The sequence below is a fragment of the Anneissia japonica genome, unplaced genomic scaffold (genome assembly GCF_011630105.1).
Source record: "Anneissia japonica isolate Jap-2015-1 unplaced genomic scaffold, ASM1163010v1 scaffold287706_len398110_cov188, whole genome shotgun sequence".
In the NCBI taxonomy this organism is placed as follows: Eukaryota; Metazoa; Echinodermata; class Crinoidea; order Comatulida; family Comatulidae; genus Anneissia; species Anneissia japonica.
In genome coordinates, this window is record NW_022756069.1 from 234,884 (window position 1) to 260,105 (window position 25,222).

General features: G+C 34.9%; 3 protein-coding genes across 6 annotated transcripts in view; 2 read left to right on the plus strand and 1 right to left on the minus strand.

The window, feature by feature from the left end:
* The window catches only part of LOC117123853 (leucine-rich repeat-containing protein 1-like), an 8,973-nt gene extending 1,037 nt beyond the window's left edge, over positions 1–7,936 (plus strand). The window contains exons 2-4 of one of the 2 annotated variants that reach the window (XM_033269888.1): positions 3,336–4,290; positions 5,017–5,044; positions 6,478–7,936. In XM_033269888.1, coding sequence (XP_033125779.1) covers positions 3,420–4,290; positions 5,017–5,044; positions 6,478–6,670 — 1,092 coding nt within the window. In that variant the 5' untranslated portion in view covers positions 3,336–3,419 and the 3' untranslated portion in view covers positions 6,671–7,936. The remainder of the gene's footprint in view (positions 1–3,335; positions 4,291–5,016; positions 5,045–6,477) is intronic. The other variant, XM_033269889.1, reaches the window with a different exon arrangement.
* A 3,143-nt stretch (positions 7,937–11,079) lies between these two features.
* Positions 11,080–18,200, plus strand: LOC117123851 (elongator complex protein 3). Its single transcript, XM_033269883.1, has 14 exons — positions 11,080–11,207; positions 11,792–11,985; positions 12,109–12,156; positions 12,537–12,671; positions 12,768–12,836; positions 13,270–13,424; positions 14,357–14,437; positions 14,539–14,619; positions 15,100–15,226; positions 15,356–15,549; positions 15,940–16,096; positions 16,634–16,806; positions 17,032–17,168; positions 17,480–18,200. The coding sequence occupies exons 1-14, from the start codon at positions 11,186–11,188 to the stop codon at positions 17,563–17,565; spliced, it is 1,659 nt and encodes a 552-aa protein (XP_033125774.1). The 5' UTR covers positions 11,080–11,185; the 3' UTR covers positions 17,566–18,200.
* Positions 18,201–18,746: 546 nt separating this feature from the next.
* LOC117123852 (monocarboxylate transporter 11-like) overlaps positions 18,747–25,222 on the minus strand; it is a 21,191-nt gene continuing 14,715 nt past the window's right edge. For all 3 annotated transcript variants that reach the window (XM_033269885.1, XM_033269887.1, XM_033269884.1), the window contains 6 exons: positions 24,974–25,196; positions 23,799–24,095; positions 23,221–23,501; positions 22,645–22,870; positions 22,122–22,265; positions 18,747–20,134 (listed from right to left, as the gene is read on the minus strand). In XM_033269885.1, coding sequence (XP_033125776.1) covers positions 19,902–20,134; positions 22,122–22,265; positions 22,645–22,870; positions 23,221–23,501; positions 23,799–24,095; positions 24,974–25,175 — 1,383 coding nt within the window. In that variant the 5' untranslated portion in view covers positions 25,176–25,196 and the 3' untranslated portion in view covers positions 18,747–19,901. The remainder of the gene's footprint in view (positions 20,135–22,121; positions 22,266–22,644; positions 22,871–23,220; positions 23,502–23,798; positions 24,096–24,973; positions 25,197–25,222) is intronic.

Here is a 25,222-nt window from a genome sequence, read left to right on the forward strand (position 1 = left end):
TATATATCTATATATATATATATAATATAGGCCTATATATATATTGTATACATATATATTCGTATTTCATATATATTCTTATTTCAATTAATATGGTATCATATTTGATGTTATATATTTATTATTATTAATGTTATTGTTGTTGTTGCCGTTGTTATGTTACATTACTATTAGAAATTACTATTCTGCTACCAATAGTGTCATCATCACCGAAGTTTCCTTTGCTGCACATCATGTTAGGTATACGTTATGATTCCCACCAGTTTTAAACACTTTTTGAGCTTGAACCTGCCATTAGTACACGGTGTGCTCGCAGCACCTAGGATGTAAATGGATATTCCATTGATACGTCGGACTGCTTTTAAATCAATATTCCAATGAATTGACTATAATCAATGACCTTCTAAGTCTTTTATGCGCGCCCTTCAAGTTAATCGATTAGGCGTGGATGATGATAGCATGAAAAGGATAAATCCATTTCAACTATCCTATTACTGCAGCCATGGCGGTACTATTTATACCTCCATGCTGCAGCCATGAAGGCTATACCATGGAGGAATATGTTGGACTAAAGTTTAGACTAATCTAAACATGAGTCCACTATGCTCACTGGCGGATTCAACCCACCCCACCCCTAAAAAAAAAAAAAATCACAATTATTTTTAAAATCTGAGAAAAGGAGAAAAAAAAATATATTCAAATTAAAGTTTGAGAGTGCCATTTCCGGTCATCTAGAGGTGTCATAATCAAAAATGTTCTTGCCTCAGCCCCAACCACGGTGAGGCTGAAGTGGTATAGATCCCAATCTCTGAAAATCCTTCCTGGGCCTATCTATTTCGTATTACTGGATCTGCCATTGATGCTTATCATGTCACAAGAAAATGAAGGCACACACACACACATGTCATTCGTACACCAAGCATATGTAATGGTGGATGGAAGCGGTATGGGTTCTAAGTTCCAAAGGGTTTACGTGATTTGTTGACTTCTGCCCACATACACTTTTGTGATATGAAATCCCTCCTGGTTTAACTCTACCTTGAAGGTGCTCTACCAATGCGTTACGAGGCCTAGTCCTACGCCAGTAGCTTACGTTTTACAATGAATACATCTAATATAAAATTATGTCTTTAAAAAATTGGATAATTCTTATGTCTATTTTATTATTTTGTTTTCTTTTTTATTGCTTTCAACATTCTTATTCTTAATAACCAATTATTAAAAGTGTTTTTGTCAATTGTGTAAAATATAATTATGGCAGACAGCCTAATGGAAAGCTAATTCACAATTTTACTCTCAATTTAGCTTATTGATTTTAATTGTGCTTAATTTAGCTTATTGATTTTAATTGTGCTTAACTGTTTTCAGGGTTCATTAAGTCAATAATAGAGTACGTCATTTATGTGATCGACATACAGATAGAATTGCAACTATAGACAGTTAAAGATATATCGTTTATCATAACGTATGGGAAAACCATACAAAAATCTTTAAAAAAATTAAATAGCTCATTATAAAAAGATTAATGAGTTATTAACATTCAATACGAAGATCAAAACAAGAGATTTTTGCTACACTTAACATTTTGCTTCAAAAATATCTTTAATTGATCTCTTTGTTGTAAATTTATCATCTTTTTAACACCAGTGGAGGTGTGTCTCCATACTAAAATTACTTTTATGTGATGTACGGCTTGCACAGTTCATTTTAAAATTATAAAAATCGATTGTTAAACAGATCGCACATACCGTCATTAATTGTAACGTCCACTTAACTTTTATCTGGATTACTTTCAATACCATTAATTTGCAAAAGCATAAAAAAAAAATCAATACCTTAAAAAATATGTTTGATTGGTTTATCTTTGAGTTTCTCCATTCGACATAATCGGCTACGTATATATTTCCAACTCCTTCACCTTTTACAATATATGTGCACGGTTGCTTGAGTATAACTGTAGCTTCTAAAATTACACAATTAATTGAAATGTCAACCTCTTGTTATACATTAATTTGTTATCCATGTCTCGCACAATAAATCAACACCGAAATATCACACATCTAGATGTGTATAAGAGACAGGGAATATGTTGGAGGGATGATGATGATGATGATGATGATGATGATGATGATGATGATGATGATGATTTTTTTTGGATATATAAATCATGAAAAAAATGTAAATACAGTGTTCAAATAAAGGGCATGATAATACATCGTGTAGCATAGCTCTCAAAAATTGTTGTCTTTTAAGTAGGTAAATAAATTAATAAATTGTGTAAAAAATGCTTCTGACGGGATTGGACCTGCGATCTCTCGCTCTCAAGGCAAGCGTCATAACCATTAGACCACAGAGGCTTCATGGTTGAACAGATTCAAATGACGTCAGATACATTCCATTACACAATAGGTACAGCTGGAAACAAAATTGCATATGCTGAAAATCGAGATAGCCGTAAACACTGTTAAATTACGTGTGTGATACTTGTATGATTGTTAGATGAACATATATAAAATAGTATCTTTAGCTATAGGACAGGAATTTTTCAACATCATAATGTTCGTTTTTAACCTCAATTTTCAAACATTTATTATAGAATGAAAATATACCGTGTGGTTTAAATATTTAAGGCTGGAAACGAATAAAAGCATGTAATATAAATCAAGATAGCCGTTAACGCTGTAAAATTACGTGTGTATGTGCATAGTTACCAACCTGAGAGATTTGAAATGCGTGACTACACCAGTTTGCTGGGGGCCGGGACAGTCAGGGCTCCTGCCGGCATCCAGGGGCGGGGCCCGGTGTGGTCCGAGTTTCAGTCATAATCAACAATTGGTTGTGAATATGAACACCAAGACCACACGCGCCAAGTGCGTGGTTGGCTGGGTTGTTTTGGTCGAGAAAGAGAAATTTTTGTGGGTGAATTGATTTTCGAATGAGATAACGACAGCTGTCTAATGACTCAAGTTACTGCATGAAAGGTTTTATATTATTAATAAAACAAATTTCTTTTAATTTTAAATATATTTTCCACTGAATTCGTGATAATTCGTTATCACGCATAGTCTTGTGCTAAATGCGTGGCAAATTTATGATGACGCATGTGTTTCTGCAAAATGCGTGTTTCATCTAAATCACTTTGAAATGCGGGACCGTCCCGCACGATGCGAGAAGGTTGGTAACTATGTGTGTGTGTGTGTGTGTGTGTGTGTGTGTGTATTATATATGTTTGTATGATTAGATGAACATGTAACATAATCTCTTTAGCTATAGGTCAGGAATTTTTCGACATAATATGTTCATTTTTAACCTCAATTTTCAAACATTTATTATAGAATGAAAATATACCGTGTGGATTAGCTGTTCATATTTTAACGTGACGATCAATTCCCGTCACCGAAACATTCTCTTATATAACGATGGACTCCCTAACGCCTAGAAAGTCAAAGCTGAAACTTCGACTTGACCGAGATCCTATTTTCAATCTGAAAAGGCTGAAACTGTCCGGGAAAGAACTCAATGATGTCCCCGATGAGTTGTTTGACATGATCAAGATCGAGTTTTTGGATTTGAGCCCAGAACGCGAGTCTTGTCTGCACTGGCGGTTACCAGAGGTTCCATGTAGGATCAACCAGTTGGTGAACCTCCGCGTACTTTGCCTCGATACAAATGAGCTCGTATTTATACCACCGGAGGTCGGCGAGCTCCACAATCTAGAGCGACTGACTCTAAGTAACAATCTACTCACAGACTTGCCGTCATCAATACAAAACCTCCAACGACTTAAGAGTTTACACATGGCAAATAACTTTTTCGAAGAAATACCACGAGAGGTTTTCAAATTGAAGAGACTGGAGTTTCTAGACGCCAGTGACAATAATATATCAGTGATCCAAGAAGATATTGGGCTACTTGTAAGCCTGGAGACATTGCTCCTCTTGTACAACTCTATCAAGCACATCCCAGACTCGCTTTGTAACTGTACAATGCTACGTAATGTCTGGCTCGGTGTCAATAAGCTACAATCATTACCCAGAAATTTCGGCAATTTGAAACGTCTCGATTGGGCAGAATATCCGCACTCAGCAAACATTGAAGGTAACAAGTTAATTTCACCACCGATAGAAGTGTGTAGACGCGGCGCAGCTGCAATAGAGGAATACTTTAGGAACACAGAGGATATGCCAGAGGAAAATGATGGCATGCAATTAGACTCAATGCGGAAATCTTCTGAGGAAACACAATGGAGTCCACGGTCGGATTTACCACCACCGGCGTCAAATGCTTCAGGTAAAATAGTAACAATACCATTAATATCATTTATGTTATTATTATCATTATTTAAAGGTTTTACTAAATCAATCTAATGAAAAAATGAACAAGATTTAAAATAAAATGCAATATTGTGGAAAATAAATAATAATATGAAAATAATAAATAGGCCCTACTTATGTACACCACGTAGATAATTCTGGAAAAAAGAACCATTTTGTCTGTTGAGAAAGTCTCGACGTTTCGATTGAGTTGCTTCTTTTTTTTTTCAAAATTAATTACGTGATGGAGTACGGTATTTATTTTTATTATATTATTATTTATTATTTTTCACCATATTGAATTTTATTTTTAGTCTGCTTTTTCAATGGATTAGTTTACATTTTCAGCAATGTTAAATTTCCAGCAATGCTAAATATTTTGATTAGAGACTTACGAAAACAAGACGATTCACCAGTTGTTATTGCAAGTATATTAACGTAATCGATAGATTCAGTTGAATTTCAGAAAATCCTTATAAAGGTGATTTTCTTTTACGTTGAAATTTATTCCTGATCCACATTACATCCTATCCTTTTATGAATTACAGTTCTAAAGTTTGCCTGTGTATGTTTAATACCGTCATCAAATTGCAAGCAAGCAATTTCGTCTGTGAATTTAAATAGGCCTATCGATTTTTACGATGCTTTCGATAATTCATAAAAAATGAACTTCTTAATATTTAATGTGAAATTACATTTGAAGGAAACACAATACTCGGACGAGTAGTTAGGTAAGCATTAAAGTGCATTGTCTTCCGTTGTGTAAATTTACATTTTATGATTCCATTTAATGTCTGTTTTATCTTGGTAGTAGTATCAGTGCATGCAGGCTATTAGACGTATGTACAGGTTCATCACGTCATTCGATTTCTTCTGTAATTGATATGTGAAAGTGAACAGGGGTGGCACCAGCGGGCGGTTTGATTACCTTTGTCCAGCGAGTTAACTTTAACTCGGATAGAGAAAATCTCTATATTATCATTATTATCAGAGTCATATTTTCTTGGTCCAAATTTTAAATGGATGTTTCAAACTACTATCGGAGTTTCCTACTTAAAAGGATGGTAGATCCGGTTCTTTTAATTTTTAGCATACAATCATTTTATTATAATATGCACCGTGCAACTTTTATTTTAACACATTATGTCTAGCTCTTTTAGAATGTGTGTACTGTTACAGAAATTTTAGTATACTCAGTTGAAACTTGACAAAATTCTATGTAATTTCACTATGTGTGTGCGTGTTTTTTTTGGGTTTTTTTAAAATTAAAACCCAATGCGTTTTATTCAAACAGAGAACAGTCTCATTAACCCTAGACTGAGATATTATCTCTAACAATTTTCTCTAAGCAATTTGGCCACACTCCTAATAATGAACAAAGCTAAATTAATTTAGTTTTTTTAAATCAATCAACCAACCAACAATCAACCAATAAACCAATCAATCAATTAAACATTCTATTAATCATTCAATCAATCGACCAACCATACGGACAACTTTTCAACCCCTAGAAAAATAATGCATCAATCAGTCAGTCAGTCAGTCAGTCAGTCAAAACATTTCTCAAGTAATTATTCTATAAATCAATCAACTAATCAATCAACTCATGAATTATTAATACGGTAATAAACCTACCAATTATTCAATCAATAAATCAGTAAATAAATTATCCAATAAACCATCCGTCCAATAATTCAATTAATCAGGTAATCAATCAATCAATCGATCGATCAATCAGACAATCAACCAACTATCTATGACAAATTAATTAATCAAAACTTTAAATTAATCAATCAACCAAAATTCAACCAACCAATCAATCATCACTTAATATTCTCACCGTCATTATTATCACATCATCATTGTCATCATCCTCATCATAATCAAATAGTGTGGTTAAGTTTTGTAAAAAGAAATAACATTATCACAACGTTATAGCAGCGTTTTAAACGTTATATCGTTAGAAATTAGGATATAAACATGTATTTATGGTTCTACCAAAACAAAACAAAAATTCTTATAACTTAACTACGTTATTGTAACATGAAATTGTTGAAAGCTAGATTATTATAATTATATATATGGCAATACTTTTGATAACGATCTTATCAGGCAATGGCTGAATACTTTATTAAGCCTAGCCATTTCCATTTGTTCTTCGCAGAGGTGAGCCGAAGCTAAACAATAAGCACAACAGACACGGATGGATTGACCTTGCTATTCGACCGAAAGCACGACCTGTCAGTAAAACCGTCTCTTCAAATAAAGTGCCCGTCGCCACTGATTACCTTAGTCCACGATATTCGACAGGAAAGAAAATCAGGACTCGAAAAACGTCCAAGGAGAAGGAAAAATGAAGGCGAAACCAATTCTATACTCTTTGCCGAGACATCAAAGTTGTAGTTATCGTTTGGTATCATCTCGTTGTCAATCATTTGGATGGATGTTATAAAAAAAAAAAAAAAAAAAAAAAAAAACCCTCTTAGGTTATAAATTTACAAGTTTAAAAGTAAGAACAAAAACAAATTTATAGACGATCATACATCGTGTGGATTATTATTTAGGTGAGTTAGGGATAAACATTTTCAACAATGACAGAAAAAGACTGCAGAAGAAGCGTTGATTACTAATAATAGAGTATTTGTGACGATAGATTAAAATCAGGAAAACTAGACATTTAGTCATATAATGACTGAAATAGTTTGTTGTACCACGTTATAACGTAGGCCTATACAGAATATTTTTAAAAGAATCACAATGTAAATACTAAGTATAACTAAATTACAACTACGTACATGTGGTGCTAGGCCTTTTTGAATTTAGGATGAAAAATACAGGTCCGAAAATAAATGTGGATTAAACTGATGAAGCAATAGGCCTAGTTGCGATTTTATCAAGAATGCGCAGGTAACTATACATTATTGAGTTAGGCCACATTCAAATTCTGGTTTTGCTATCAATCAATCAATTAATCAATCAATCAATCAACAAGGATTTATGTAGCGCCAATATCCACGACAGAATGCAATGTTCAGGGCGATATGACAATGGTACCGTATTATTCAAAGTGCACATTAACATGCTGATGTTGATTAACAATGCTTACAAGTACGATTATGAAAAACAATTTTAAAAATACAAAACCCAAAAAACAAACAATTTAAATGTGTGTCAAAAAAATTAGAATGAGATGGAAGAGATAAGTTTTAACTTTTTCTTATACATACTGACAGAAGATGAGGTTTTGATATCAAGAGGAAGAGCATTCCATAATATAGAGGCGGCACCCAGATTTTTATATCTCCACCTGCCTTGCTCTAGAAGGTGCTTGTTAATGGTTTAAGAAGGCGAGGAATAGATTTATGTTTGAGGAGATTAGAGATGTAATTTGGGGGCAGGTCCATTGAGTGCCTTATATGTTATAAGCATCGTCTTTAAAGATATGCGTTCCTTGATATTAAGCCATTTTAAGTTATGAAAGTACATTCAGTCTCCGGATATAATTATTAACCAGGCTCAGCAAACATGATATTGGAGGTAATATTTTTTTTTAAAAACATTTTATGAAGCTTGATGACAAAAGATTTATATGATGAGAATAATAAAAGTAGATTATATTGCAATTATCTATTAGTGGTTTATTGTTTTTCTCACTACGATCACCATCATTATCACCATAATATCACTATCATTAACATCTCCATCATCATCATCATCATTGCTATTGCCAATCACAATCATGATCATTGTTATTATTTTCATTATTATCATTATCATCACCACTACCAAAATCATTATGCCATTATCAGTTATATTGTCGCGTCATCATCATCATCGTCATCATCATCATCATCATCATCATCATCATCATCATCATCATCATCATCACCACCACCACCACCGTTATCAATCGCATTGTCTACATCATCGCCACCACTATCAATATCATCGTCGGCAACCACCATTTAGTGTCACAGCCACCACAGCAAGGTTGAATACATTTCCACCCTCGTTTTTACGGCGGTCAGCGGATCAGCACAAGAAAAGTCCTAACAGGAAACTCAGTTGAGTGACGTCATGCCCGTGAGCTCTCAGGGGTGCATCCCTGGGTCCCGGAGCCCTCTACCTAACACTTTACTAACTGAGCCTTAACAGTGGTTTTAACTGTGCTTTTTGGGGCCAGTCCAAATGGCCACCGGAGAGGCCAAGGGCTCCCCGTTTACTACTACCCAGCACTCTACTGCAAGTTTCTTTATTTTTTTTCTTTTATTTTTCAAAAAGCCAAATACAGTGTAGACCAGAATCCCACGAACAAACTCTGTTGCAGATTTATTAGAAGGGGATTTTTCTCTAATTTTTGATTGAACGATAATGCTTATTTATATTGGCAAAGTTTCATTGGATTAATAATGCCTACATTCATGATTCATGTAACATGCATGCTAGAATGAAATGCACGTACGAAAACGACGATTTATGCATAGACAGTCCTAATTTATACGTTGCATGCAAATATTAAAATTAAAATTGTATGTGGAAAATATTAGTTGATTATATTTCACATTATATGTTTTGACATTGTCTAGTAATAAAATAGTCTTTTACCGGTCACTTCGAAAATAGGCTTACTGATATTTAAGGGCTCCCTACATTTTATCGCCCCCGGACCCCATGACTCGTCGCTACGCCAAGTCAGTTGAAATGGCAAATAGATATAAGCCACTCTCATAGTTACAATAAGTTTAATCCCTTCCTAGTTTAATAATTAAAAAAAAAACCAACAACAACAAAACGTGTAGGCCTACACACTAGTAACACACGTTTTTGGGGATTAACGAGAAGATAAAATGCAAATACATAATTATCCGGACGGCCCATATTTGGATGTTTTGAATCGATAAGGGTTTTAGCGGAAACAACTGAATCAGTTCCAAAAGAATAATTGCCTTTTCGACTGAACGAATCTCTCATCTAATTTGTGTGAGAATGCTTAAGCTTTAAATTAAAGAATACCAACGAGTTCTGACATCGGTATCTAATTCTAAAAAAGAGTCAAGAAACATTATATATACCATTTAAAATCTTGAAAATCTTTAACAAATGCGCTCTTTGTTTCCCGTACGCAAGAGTAAGTTAAGAACCTTTAATCGATCAAAATAAAGCTTGGCTTCCCTATACAATCACTCACCCTATTGGTGACAATTGTCGGGAAGGTTGAACCTGGTTCAACTTGGGGTGCCTTACCGATTGTGTTGGGGCAGCTAATGCGCTGATTCATCTGCAACGCTAGACTAGGTCGTCGGATCAAAAAAATATATAAAAAAATCATTTTCCTATGTAAATAACGTTATTTTGATCGAATCCCTAATATTGTGGTCTAAAAGCACATATTGGACCATAAACCATAAAAAATCTCCCAGTGAACTCTAAAGGAATTTTTCATTCCGGACCGTCGACCGAGGCTCTGTCGGCCCCGGTTCGAACCCCTCCGTCGGACATGTCGGACCCCTGTCGGCCAACTTATGGCGCCACCACTGTCTATGATGTAGCGAGTTAAAAACCACATTACATTATTTAAACATAGGACGACAATTACGATACCTTGTACAAGCCAAGAAAACCGTTCATTCCTATTAAGAAATATTTTGCCTAACTTTCGATTTGCTCTCTTGCAACACCCACAACTTGAACATTACAAGTTTAGAATTGAAAGTGATAGGCCTACCAACCAAGATCTTTTTCATGTTCGACAACATTTAACATGGATCCTCACATAGGATACAAATGCTTATTATTTTTCTTTGCAAAGTAACGCATTTTCTGTGACTACTGGCAGCCGTAAAGAGGCGCTTTATGTAGCTACATAGCATGTTCACATCATTCCATAACGACAGGGACTGAAATAAACCACAGCATCGGGGTAACCCCCTACTCTTCCCAAAGATGCAGTGGGTTCTTTAAAGTACACACTAGCCAGTACACAGGATCTCCATTTTAGGTCCTTATCCGGAAGACTGATTCTACTAACCAAACCCTGTGAGAGGAGCGGCTGGATCCAGAGCCGATGTTTAGGCTATAGAGTTACAGAAAACATAAGTTAATGGCTGAAACAAATATGTAAATTTAATTGTAGTATTTTGTATTTGTTGCATACAATTTTTTTAAAAATAATAAATGTTGAAGCATTAAGGGACACCGTGTTCAAAAAGAGGGATTCCATTCTGTGTGACCTCTTACGTAGAGCAGGGCGCAGAGTAGACCTGTTTATGTTTTGTTATTTTGTGAATAGGAAAGTAGATACTAACCTTCGATGACTTACGAAATAATCAAACTATTGAATCTTGAAAGTTTTTAATATTTAAAGTGGGCCCTTTTCAAGGACTTTGAAAGATGCAAAATACCAAAAAATCATTAAAATCATTTTTGGAATTAACTTGCCCATTTAAAGTAACATAAACATTATCAACTTGAACATAGAAGTTAGAGTAGGGCCTATTTAGAAAATGTTTACCCATTATTTTAAAGTCACATTTCCAGTCACTGTGTTTAATTATTTTATTATTATCCAGTTTAAAAATCAGGGCACACATTTTTTAAATTCAATTATTTCTATGCTCAAATTAGTAAGTTGTATGTTGCTGCAAAATGAGCAAATTAATTTCAAAACTATTTTTTATGATTTGTTTTTTGTTTTTTGTTTTTGTCATTTTCACGGCCCGATACAATAAGTCCTTGCTTGATGCAATCGCCAGAAATGACATTAACAATAGAGGGCGTTTTAATGAGCAACTAAAACGTGTGCATGTTTGTTGATTTTTAAGTCGCAAGAAGTCATCCGTTCGACTGACACCTGGAGGAAACTTAAAAAAATAATGGGCAAAAACAAACGTAAAGGTTCGTACGATCAATTAAAAATGCATCTATTCAATGGGCGTGCCAAATTATGGTTGTGGCAGGTGCCGATTTACGTATGACTGCCATAACCTAGCTAGGCCCTTGCTTGGTCTTTACTTTTTTTAGGCTAACCGCCTAGCCTGCCTCAAACTAGGCTAGAATAGTTGGCCCTAGGTAGGCCTAGACTCCCCAGTCACGTACACCACTCTATATAGAGGGCTCTGTACTAGGCCTAGCCTAGCTCGGCTCAGGATAGGGTAGGCTTTCTCCGAATGCATATATTCTTGGACTCTTTCTTACCTTTAGTGAGGAAATGGGGTGGCACAAATGTTGTAAGAACCAGCCAGGATTATCATACTCAGACTTCATGTAACACTGTCACACAGACATTTCTTTTATAAACATAACATTTCAATTTTGGTTATGAAATATCCACAGGCAGAATTGCAGTAAGTCCGGTTTATGAAATATAACACCTCTGGTATATCCCTAGCCATAATATACACCATACTGTAAAGTACAGTATTTTAATTGCACAGGGGATACTGTTTTCTATAAATTTCATTTTCCTTTCTGTGTCATAGGGCCTCAGCTTTCTCATCAGGAATTAATGGTGCTAACAGTATCTGAGATAGTAAACCAGTTGATCAATGCACACAAGGAATGCAAAGATATCAACCTGAATCGGGTCAAAAGTTTGACGGCGCGCAAGTATGGCCTAGCGTCTCAACCCAGACTAGTGGACATCATAGCAGCCGTCCCAACAGAGCACAAAAAGGTATTTCATGAATAATACTTACAAATGATAATAATATTAATGCTTTTTTTTTTAGTTTTCCAAGAAAATTAATTGCTAAATATTTGTCATAATGCGTAATATGAAATTTAATTTTGATTACAGGCCCTTCTTCCTAAGTTAAAGGCTAAGCCAATTCGTACTGCAAGTGGGGTAAGTGAGTAATTACTTGAGTCATTTATTCCATGTTATTAAACAAAATTTCCGGTTATGCATTGGAATTAGACCACTGAACCCCATGGCCCAAGTCAAATGCATGGGACTTTAACTGTACCCTCACATCTGAGACACTGTATCTGTACTGTAGCCCCCAATTTTGACAGTCGGAAAGTAGGGTTTCTTTCGTCTCCAACCCACCCCAAGATCCACCACTTTAGATTAACTGTCAGAATGCACAGTTGAATAATGTATTGTCATGGAATTAAGCATCATATTTTAATTTTGTAAAATGACCACAGTACTTTAAAGTTATGAACTATTGCAATGTTCTTACAGTAATTATTGTGTTCATGCACTGATTCTTCTGCTGGTAGATTGCAGTTGTTGCTGTAATGTGCAAACCTCACCGCTGCCCACACATCAGTATGACTGGGAACATTTGTGTATACTGCCCTGGAGGTCCAGACTCGGACTTTGAATACTCAACTCAGTCATATACTGGCTATGAAGTAAGAGTTTTTTTATATATATTTTGCTTGTTTACTAAATTTAAATAAGCTTTTTTTATTATCTATTGATGTTTTGTTCTATTTGAATTATTGCAGCCTACCTCAATGAGAGCCATAAGAGCCAGGTACAACCCCTATCTACAGACAAGGCACAGAGTAGAACAGGTGAGATCAAAACATGTTCCTGTTACTGGTGTCATTTCTGAAATCATAAGCTTTAACTATGTTTGTTGACTGAGCCTCGGAGATCCTTGGTTCCTCATTAAATTATATCTATTTATTTTATTTTTGAAGTTCTATACGCTTGCATTGTTCACCTTCATGTCTGGTCTGCTCTGCTCGGCAAATAATCAAAAATATCTTGGTTGCTAATAATTATTGTATTAAATGTTTTTGGTTTAACAGTTGATAAATGGCCACCTGTAGTTAACCAATCTGTTCTATTATTTATAGATACGCTATTTAGCTGAGTCAGTACTACCGTTTAGAGGCAATTTGAAGTGCATAATAAGAAAGTTTGATCATTTATCAAATCTCAGTTTTAAAAATAAATAAGTTTGTAAGGTAATGTATGAGCTGTGTTTCAATTTTTTAACAGTTGAAGTCTCTTGGACATAGTGTTGACAAGGTTGAGTTCATCATAATGGGAGGGACGTTCATGGCTTTATCTGAAGAATACAGGGACTACTTTGTTCGAAATTTACATGATGCATTATCTGGTCACACGAGTAACAACATTTCAGAGGCTGTCAAGTAAGTATTTTTTTGATTGTTATTCATTTTTTTTATTTATGAAAATTTGGTATACAACCTGGAGAGGCCAGATAGCTACATAGTCATCATGACTAGTAGCTAATAATTAACCCCCCCCCTTAATTAAACTTAATAAAATAAAATGCAAACGGTTGAATGGTCGAGCGGTTAAGGCAATCGCACCGCAACCTACAGGCATAATATCGGTTCAAACGGCACGCTCGTCTGTGGTTCTGTTGGTGGAACAAGTCTTCTCGGATAAGGACTATAAACCGTAGGTCAAGTGTACACAATTGGCTCATGTGCACTTTAAAGAACCCAGTACATCTTTTGAGAAGAGTAGGGGGTTACCCCGGTGTACTGGTCCATACAGCCCCCTGTTACCCTGCGCATACAGACCATTAGGTAAAACAAGACAGCAAAGGGTTTAACTTTTTAAGTATTCAATTAAATTTTGTTAAAATGTGAATATAGTTTTTGAGTATACCACTGATTGTGGTAGTCTATTCCAGAGTAAAATAATGGAGGATAATATGATTATTTAAAGGACAGAGTGCTTCTAAATAGAACAACAAAGGAATCAGAATGATTTAAGCTACTGTAGGTGATCGCTGTCTGGGCTTTCGTAATAATTCTTGTGTTTCAACAACCAACCACATCCCACCAGTTTATCATCATCATTTCAGCCGTTAATGGCCCACTGCAGGGCGAAGACCTCCCCAAGCTGAAACCCTCCATGTCTGTCCTGTGCACCAGCTTATAATATTTGCTAATTACTGTAAGGTTAGCACAATGAGTTTATAGGTAGAAAATTGGGGATATTTATATTTTAAATGGCAATAGTGAGGTTAATGCTGACACTGCTATTATTACTTGAACATCAAGGAATAACATTGTTTTTTACTATGGTCTGACAAAATTTTCTTTTGCAGGTATTCAGAACGGAGCAAAACAAAGTGTATTGGAATTACCATAGAGACAAGACCAGATTACTGTCTAAAGAAACACTTGAGGTATACACACTGCCTTCTATTGTATGATTTTATCTAGCATATGACACATCACATATATGTTCACAGACAGAATGAATATTTTCATTATGTTTTTTTGACAGTGATATGCTGAATTATGGCTGCACAAGACTTGAGATTGGTGTTCAGAGTGTTTACGAAGATGTTGCACGTGATACCAACAGGTAGTTCATAATTTTGGAAGAAAATAGTGAAAAAGCTTATTATAGTACAATTTTATTAAATACATTTGTACTTAATACATCCTGAAGAACAATCCTTTGTTGGAAGTGTTTTTAGCCTACATTTGGTGCAAGGGTTTTAAGACTGAATCCTTTAATAGACTAATCAATCAAATGATGAAACTAGTATATAACGTCGGCAATCCATAGAAGTGTTCAAAGATTGAACAGCAACTCTGACTTTTCCAGCTGTATGTAAAAAAATATATATGATGCTCAGTAAGTGTGATGTACAATAAGCGGCTTAATATCCAAAGTCAGGTCACGAGGGCTTGTTAGATGGTTTGCAATGTAATGTTTTGGTGAGACGTTAATAATGTTGTGTGGGTTAATAAGCAATTAATCTTACAATGGAGATAATCTCAGCATTCTGTGAATTCTATTGAGGATTAATTTTTTACATTACTTTCTTTTTTGTTTCAGGGGCCACACTGTAAAAGCAGTCTGTGAATCATTTCAAATGTCTAAAGACTGCGGATTTAAAGTTGTTTCCCACATGATGCCAGACCTGCCAAATGTAGACTTCGAACGAGATGTAGAGCAGTTTATTGTAAGTGTTATAACAATAAGAAAAAAAATAATCAGAAGTAAATTTAAATTTACATTGAATATTAAGCTTATCGTTCATATATGACATATAAACAGTGTATACTTCTTTTTTGTTTTGCATTTTTAATAGGAGTTTTTTGAGAATCCAGCCTTTAGACCAGATGGTTTGAAGTTGTACCCAACACTTGTCATTCGTGGAACTGGCTTGTATGAGCTGTGGAAGACAGGCCGTTATAAGAGTTACCCACCAAGCTTACTTATCGACCTTGTTGCTAGGATACTGGCTTTAGTACCACCATGGACACGGGTGTACAGAGTTCAAAGGTGAAAGCTTAACAGACTGTTTCACTTTTAATACTCTATTATTTCTAAGAAAATGAATTATCTCAATTTTATAAATTGCAATTGTTCATGTTGTATATAGTGCCTCCCAGTCAAGGGGTTTAACATTTAACAATGTTTGTCCAAAAAATATACATAGAATTATGCAAACCATGTCAATAAACATTCTTCTATAAATATACAAATTATGAAAAAAGTATACACAGTTAAAATATAATGACAGGTAAAACATACTTAAAAGGATGATTAATAAAAGGTTTTGTTTATTAAGTACTTTTGTTGATTAATCGATTTATATGAATTCATAATATACTCTGTTATCTTAAAAGTGCATATTTCTGTGTAGTGATGACCGCATTGTTTCTTGAACAGGGACATTCCCATGCCATTAGTGACGTCTGGTGTAGAACATGGTAACTTACGAGAACTTGCTCTAGCTCGTATGAAAGATCTAGGAACACATTGTCGTGACGTTCGCACGCGTGAAGTGGGCATCCAGGAAATTCATCACAAAGTCAGACCTTATGAAGTCAGATATTGTACTTTTAACTTAATTATATATATTTTTTAATTAACTGTAACATTGTTACCCTCGCCTTTTTGAAAAAAAGGTGAAGGGTATTGTAATAGTGCATGTCTGTGCGTGGGTCTGTCTGTCTGTATGTCCTTTCGGGTGCATAAATCAAAATCTAATGGACCGATTTACTTCAAATTTTCACATATTGACGCTGTCACAAGTATCCCGGTCCTCCTTGAATTTCGTGCTGATCGGAAGTAAGATGCTGATTTTAGAATGTTATTTATATATTTTCCAGCCACAACAGACCGAGCCAACAGGCAGACTCGAGGGGATCCACCTTGTGTCAAATTCTCGCCGCCGGACTGGAAGTGGTCCGGATGGCATGCAAACTTCGCCATTTGATGGTCTTGCAATGCAAGGCATATAATGCTAGTCCTCGTTTAAAGCGGGTCGACCGTCGGCCATTATTTTTTCAGTACATAAGTATGGTGCCCTCAGATTATCTTTTTATTACTGCTATTATTGTCATTACAATTTTTTTACCAGGTTGAATTGATTAGGAGAGATTATTGTGCTGGAGGAGGGTGGGAGACTTTTCTATCTTATGAAGATCCTGAACAAGACATTTTAATTGGCTTATTACGTTTACGAAAGTGTTCGAAGGATACTTACAGGTCAGAGTTGAAAGGTGGTGTGTCAATTGTCAGGGAGTTGCATGTGTATCCTTTTTGAATAAATAAACTTAAGTTTGAATGTGCAGTATGTGTAATTATGATGAGTACCCTGAGGAGTACCATAATGCTAGGGGCCCTGTGGCTTTCTGAGACTGGGGGCCCTTTTTGTGTCCCGGTCGCCAATTCCATTGTGGGATTATAGGTGTGCTCATATATTACTATTTGTAGGAAAAGGTTTCCATTAGGTATTCTTTAACATAAATATGTCAGGTATGGTAGCGTAGTACCGGTGAATGCACGTGACCCTTCGAAGTTCCAACATCAGGGTTTTGGGATGTTGTTGATGGAGGAGGCAGCACGCATTGCAAGGGAAGAACATGGTTCATCTAAGATTGCTGTCATTTCAGGTAATGCTAAAATAATTTTGGGTTTTCCTAATTTTATGCTTTTCATTTGTTGGAGTGATCTAGGATTTTAAAACATGTGGCTGCATTTTACAATCTAGTTTTGTCAAACAAGAGGTATATACCTGATTAATATTTTTTCTAGGAAAAATTAATTCAAACAAAAAACTAATGCAAGATGTTGTTTAATGTGCACAAAATTTTTTTTAAGATGAACTAATTTAATGAAATTTTTAGAGTACAGAAGACTCACGCACACTATTGTATATATATAGAGAACCTTTATAGTTATAAACCTTTGTTTCATTATCTAGGTGTTGGTACAAGAGACTATTACCGCAAGATGGGCTATGAACTGGATGGACCCTACATGTCCAAGTTACTTAACCACGAAGAGTAGCACTTTACACATCTTAGTTACTCAACCACGAAGAGTAGCACCTTAAATGTCCAAGTTACTCAAGCAAGAAGAGTAGAGCCTTGCATATCAACCACAAAAAGTCGCACCCTACATGTCCCAAGTTACTCAACCACGAAGAGTAATACCTTACATGTCTGAGTCACTCACCCAAGAAGGGTAGCACCTTACATATCAAAGTTACTCAACCACAAACAGTAGCGTCTTACATGTCAAAGTTACTCAACCACAAACAGTAGTGTCTTACATGTCCAAGTTACTCAACCGCGAACAGTAGCATCTTACATGTCCAAGTTACTCAACCACAAACAGTAGTGTCTTACATGTCCAAGTTACTGAACCACGAACAGTAGCACCATACATATCGTAAGTTACATAACCACGAGGAGTATCAACGTAAACGTGCCTAGCTAGACAGTTCTTGATCGTGTTGCTCTTGATGGTTGAATGCTTGGTAGAATTTTAAAGATACTGATGACAAGAGGGAGATGTTTATCAACGTATTTATGTCTTAAACATTTGCTATCGACTTTAAATGCTTAAATGTAAATGCAGTTTTGATGGAAAAGTATTTCAAAATTTATTAGATGTGTAATAAACGAAAGAACAATTCATAATTCATTTAGTGAGTGTAAATTAATTTTCAAATTAATTAGAAAATTTTGATGCATGTTTTGTATCATTGAGTCCTCTATTTATATGACAATTCGTACTAAATGGCTGAATTCGACTGGTTGTTCTTCGTTAAACCATGCCTGCCTGCGCAGTGGTAAAATCCTACTTAAAAATGACCAGGCGAATAGAAAACTGATAAATACTCAACAAAACAAAATGGCTGGTAGATGTTTTTGTAAAAAAACAATTTTTTTTCTGTTAGCCTACAATTCTTTTTTGACTTTATGTGGGTAAATATTATAATTATTATTTTCTGAAATTTAATATAAATTATGTTAACGCAGATATTGTTGCTAATCTGACAAATCGTCCATATGTGTATTTTGGTCACGTGGATAACTTATTGCAAATTAACTCTGGTTTACCTTAATTTTACGAACCAGTTAAATGAAAGTAATACTCGAAATATCGTTGTCAACAAAACGAACCAGTCAAATGCAGCCAATGATTGGTTAAATTTGTGAACATTTTATACTATGACATCCACATAAATTTAAACTTCATTTTTTTATTTATTCTCTATTTCATTTCAGTAGGTAACAAAATCATTTTCATGTTCATATAAACAATACACCAACTAAAACAAAAACATTTACATTAAGGTCTGATATTGCATAAATGGGCTATATATCATTATATCATCTATCACATATACCATTTTTTATGCTACACGAACCCACCATATAATAAAACAATATATATATTAACAGGAAAATCATTACACGAAAGACAATACCTTGTAGGATTCGCCAAAAGTAAAGTGTAACTTTTACCTTATGGGCTGGCTCTTGAAAATTTTTTAATAACTCAAATTTCTATATGTACTTAAACATATTTTGCATAAATTTATTATTCTTATTGTTCACATTATTATTGCTAAAATCGGTAACGAATACCGTACGTGACATCTTCGTTTCCATTATTCGTCGTTCTTTTGAAAAACTGCAGACGGTTTGGCCCATGCTCAAGAAATTTGTAGGCCTATTGGAACAAGACAGGGCTTGCAAATTATGGATTGTTTCTGTACGGCGATATATCACCGTTCCAGTGATCGATGTTATTACTGTATAATTATATTTGGTCAAATTTGTGTAAATAAATCTCCATTTTCTGACTACTGTTTTAATAATGGACTTCACGAGTTTACATATACGTTTACTCTGCCGTTTTGTGGAATCCTAAAAACATCTAACAGGATATGCTGTTAAATATACGAATGTGAATTGGCAAAACAAAAATTGATGACGTAGAAAAACGTGACAGTGAACTGTTCCCTGGAAAAACCCAAAACTGGACACCGGTAAACCTCCAGAGCGTCTTGTATAATATAATATATAAATACTTTATTTTTAATATCAATATATGCAACAGAACTCTTACAAGTTATATTCAATACCATATAACACATTTATTACTTTTCATGGTTTCTATACTTCTGGCATATATAAATATCGTCCCACATAAAATCATGTTTTATAGTGATAGTTTATTTATGTTGCTGGCATTTCTTTTTATTTTTTTTTTGTATTTTGATTTTTACAGAGTTAGTATCTTTTCCCATGACCTTTTGTTTATCTATGTTGTGCGTTTACATAGAGTTTATCATTGATTCACTCCAATAAAAAAGTATACAACTGCAAGGCCTATATGACACTCTCTCGCTCTTCGATGAATAAGCGCTCGTAGTTGGTACTCGTAAGGACATTCTTATTCTCGTCATTTATCGCCGTTACTTTTATATCAACCATGTATCTATCAGGCACAAAATATCGCTGATAAAGTGGAGCTATCAGAGCCAACGTAGCCGAAGTTATATACAGTGCTGCACATATGTAGAGTGCGATGTCGTAGGACCCAAATGCGTCAAACATTTTACCTGTAAAAAGAACGAAATACATGTTTTACAGTGGCGGATCCAGGGAGAGACTTTCTTGAGGAGGGTCTACAGGGCCGCCGTAACCACTCTTGGCTATGGCCAGACATTTTCTCGTACTTTCATTAATTTTGAAAATACAATATAAAAAATTTAAATAATTTTTAAAAAATGTATGGTTGGAGTCAGCCAAACTGTCATATCACCACAAGGTATACGGGTAAAGCCGGCTCTGATTACTTGCGGGTGCGGCAATACAACTTAAACCCCATAAGTGAAGGACATTCAATTCCCCGCCCTTACCAATTTCAGAAATTTTGGCAACGACGCCTAACTTTAATTAGTTCATCACTTGCAGTACATGAAAACAGAATTATACCGTAGCTCTTCTTGTCAGAGAATATGTAGTTTCGTAACAACCGGAGCTGGAGACCCTGATGCTTGGCCCTGGTGCTTGGCGAGCACTCTCTGTGCTTGCTGAGCACCAAAGCCGTGGCAAGTGTTCATGGGCGAAGCCTTCTGATCGTCAGCATCTTTTCATGAGTTTAGAGGTCCTAACGGTCAATTTAATAGACTATCGTTGTGTATCAGCAAATGCTACTAGACACAAATACAAAGATTTTTTTGAAGGAATGTAGACAACGTTTTAAAATTAAGTACAAAGACTATTGACGTAACATAACACAGCGAATGAAGCAGAACAGAAAAACGGAATTCGGTGGCACGATTCTCAGAGTCATCTTTGATCTCTCAATTTGTTGCGGTGCAATGCAATATCTTTGTATTCCCTAAACTACTTCCTCCATGGTATAGGCCCTACTGTACTTAAATTTGTACTTTTTCTTGTTGATACACCATGTTATGAAGTCAAATATTAGAGAAACTCTAAAATCCTGATATGGCTCTGGCAACTAGCAGGCTTTAGCCCTGAACCCTTGCCATGGCCTTGCCTTCATGTTTTTTAGACAATCAAATTATTTCTACCTTTTTTTGAAAGTTTAAGATAATATCAGAAAAAATGAAAATTACATTGAATTTATGCCATTTCCGGCCACCTAGAAATGCTCGAGCCATAAAATTTCGTTCCTATCACTAAAATAGTAGGGTTTCTAACAATTCCCTAAAGGTTCTTAAACTTCTGATCAAGTTGGTATAAAAGAGGGGTTGTAGGACGATACCATAAATTACAGTGGCGGACGGTAGAGGGGTGAATAGGGTGGCTAGCCACCCTCCTTCGTTTACCGTGAAAAGAAAAATAATGGTCATTCGTCTTTTGCGTGTGCTTCTTGTGTACTCTGGTACAACATACACTTTCTATTTTAAGCCTGCTTCTTTTCAGATGCCGTCTAAGATCGTCTAACAGTCTACTAATTGCAAACAAACCTCAAATAGGAGGGGACGCCCTTCCCAAAAACTGTAAAGTTGAAATTGGGAATCTGCCAATGCCGTTTTTTTTTAAATAATTATAGGGCGCTATATTAAGAACCTATTATTATTATTATTATTATTTATTATTTTTATTATTTTTATTATTTTTATTATTTTTATTATTATTATTACTATTACTATTACTATTACTATTACTATTACTATTATTATTATTATCATTATGAAGAAGACCATTTTTAAAATCTATATTTAAGAGCAAAACGATCGCATAACACTGTCGCATCACCTACCGTCCAGCAAGATAGTCTTATTCCAACCTTTTTAGCTCATTAAAATACAAAATATTTTTTGTTGTAAAAAAATAGAAATAAAAAATAAAAAAATAAATAAAAATGCCGAACCTCAATTTCGTACATTTAGGTCAGTCGGGCTTGGCCAACACAATAATTTTATAGGTTTATTATTAATAAAGGTCTACCTAAATATTTAATCCCGGTTTATCTGTGAAATTATTTGCAAATCAAATTTATTTTCCAATAGGTGTGGATTTTTTTTTCTATTTAACTACAGAGAGTAGGCCTATGTGATTAACGCAACCTACCTGATACGTAAGATCCAGAAAAGTACCCAAACCCAAGACTTGAAATGGCAATTGTAGTTGCCTCCAGCGCCCTGGACGTCCCTAGCAACTCGACTGCCGGTGGTACAAGCAATATATTATAGCCAGTTCTGAGTACTCCTATAACTGTATTGAACAAAAATGGCATTATCGATTGATTGATTGATTGATTGATTGATTGATTGATTGATTGATTGATTGATTGACTGACTGACTGACTGATTGATTGATTGATTGGTTGATTGATTGATTGGTTGATTAATTACGAAACATCATGGACAATATTAGCAGCATCATCATCTTCACTGCCGTTGACGTCATTATATTGTCGTAGCCATCATCATCATCATCACTTCTACCATCAAGAACACCGATCATAACCACCAGGATAGTCATCTAGAGGTCGTGAGTCCCATTCCAATCACTTACGATTTTTGATATATACGTTAATGAACATTCAGCTTGTTTTAAAGTTGTTTTTGAGGCCTAAGATTAATTTTCGTACCTAGGCACATTATGTTCACAGACCGGAATGTCTGAACAAATGTCATGATGGTAAAAGTACAGGCTTTCAATACACAGACGACAGGTATGAGGTATATGACAGGAAAACAAATTCTGTTGATCAAAATCGAGCCGATTAAACACACTGCCAGGCTTCCACAACCAATCAGCATCATACCAGTCGCGCTCTGTTCCTCCGACAAACCTTTACTTACGATGTAACTTCCCTGAAAGAAACAAAATAATAAATTCATTATGTTGCCAGTCCCTGATTTGTTGCTAATGAGCACCCTATTGTATTCACCTTTGGAGCACGAACACAACACATCTGCAAGTTGGAATTGTGGCTTAAATAGAAAAAAGGAATTCTTAATACGTCTGGGAATGTAAAGCCTGTGTTCTTCAGACCTACCATGAATGATTATAAATGCGAAAGTTATCAATGTGAAAAGAGCTCCTGTCGTGGAACCCGAATTCAAGAACCACGCCACACGTTTTGTGTACCTGTAAATGTCGATTGATTTTCGCTGTTGGTTATGATGTAAAATAAATAAATAAAGTACTCGTACAAACTTACAATGTAGACATACAGGAACGTGGATGCAACTCCAGTTAAGAATGTTGACATACTGAAAATCCAAGTCTCAGGCAATTTTAAAACCGCCATTAACTGTCCACTGTGACATTTCTTTGACTTTTTATCTTCTTTCTCCGATGTCTTCCATACTGGTGGTTTCTTCAGCACAATGCAGGCTAGTAGGCCAACTAAACATATAACCGTACCCTGAATTCGAAGTGTCCACCGCCATCCATACAGCGAGAGCAATTTCTCTATGGCAGGACTTAAGCCGAGTTGTGCTAAGTTTAGAAATAAACATAAAAAAACATCGTTTTTATCTTTATAAACTCAGTATATACAGTTATAACCCGATACTGTTATTGTTGGTACAATAAATGTTAACATTATAATAGGCTAACCTAAAATATATAGTATTTTTTTCAATTTAAGGAAAAATTGCCAAATGTTGAATCTAATGTGTTGACACAACCGGACTGCGTACGATGTGTTTAATTTTAATTCTATATTCAACTAGTTGGTACCTGAACTCAACCTCACCCCATGAATGTGGGTACGAAGATTATCAAAGTACTTACCTATAGTCTGTCCAGCGTTAGCAATTGCTATTGGTCCGCGGCACTTTTTAGATGGAAAATAACACACCAACAAATGATTAAGAGATGTATAAACAAAATTATAGCCAATACCACTAAGCACACCAAATGTAAATACAAGGAAGATTAAAGAGTCCATAAATGATGAAAGAATGTAGGACACAGAGGTGATGAGGACAGCCATTATAGTTATCATACGATGCGAGTAGCGCCGCTGTAGCAATGACGTCACTGGGGACAGGCCACAACCAAGCGATAGGTAAATTGAACCAATTAGTCCTGCGAAATAATCAATCCAAAAAACATAGTGAAATTATTAACAATTACTATGGCAATAATATATAACACAAGACATTAGAAAAGGTTCATATACAATAGTTTCTCCAAAAGGAATTTGTGAAATAATAAGTAATAAAATAAATTGCAACTTATAGGCCTAATCATTTAAGTAGCCTATTTGTACAATTTTTAATGTTAAATAAAATTAAATGGAATGAGGTAAAAGATGATAAAATGAGATAAAATTACATGAAATGTGATGGTATGGTACAATAATATTGAATGAGGTTAAATGACAAGAAATTAATGAAATGAGATGAAATGAGACAAAATGAGATGAAATAATATAAAATAGGATTAAATAAAATGAAATGAAATGGTATGAAATAGTATGGAATGATATGGAATAAGATGAGATGAAATGATATATGACATAACACAAAACGAGATAAAACGTTATGAATGGAGATAAAACTGGACAAAATAAGATGGAAATACAAAATAAGATTAAATGAATTAGATGAAATGAGAAGAAATTAAATGTAGGCCTATTGACATGAAATGTGCTACAATATTAATAAACGTTAGAAATAATGTGATGAATGAAATGATTATGATATAATTGCTTTTTGCTTTTGTAACGCCGTATACTACAAGAAATAAAATCTAAAGATATTCGTAACGGAAATGAGATAAATTGGGATAAAAACCAAATTAATCTAATTGATTTAATAATAAATTAATTCTAATCTATCTGATTTTATTTGTGACTTCATTTTATTTTTCAGATGAAAAAACGTAGGAATGAGAATTAATAAAATGCTGGGAAATGAAGCAAAACAAAACTAAATGAAATAAGTGAAAGCTGATACACTTACCAACCATAGTTGCAGATCCATTGAAATCTTGTTGGAGTTTTAGAAATGTGAGGGCATAGACATATTGGGATCCGACAATTAAAAACCAAATTATAGTTACGCCCAACGTCACAACCCAGCCCCAGTTTTCACTAACTCTCTGCATCAAACCATGTGATATGTGTGGTAACTTCTCCTCTTCTCTTTTAGTCAGAGAATCCATTTTCCGAGAATGACAAGTGATCTAATAAAATCATGAATTTCATATTT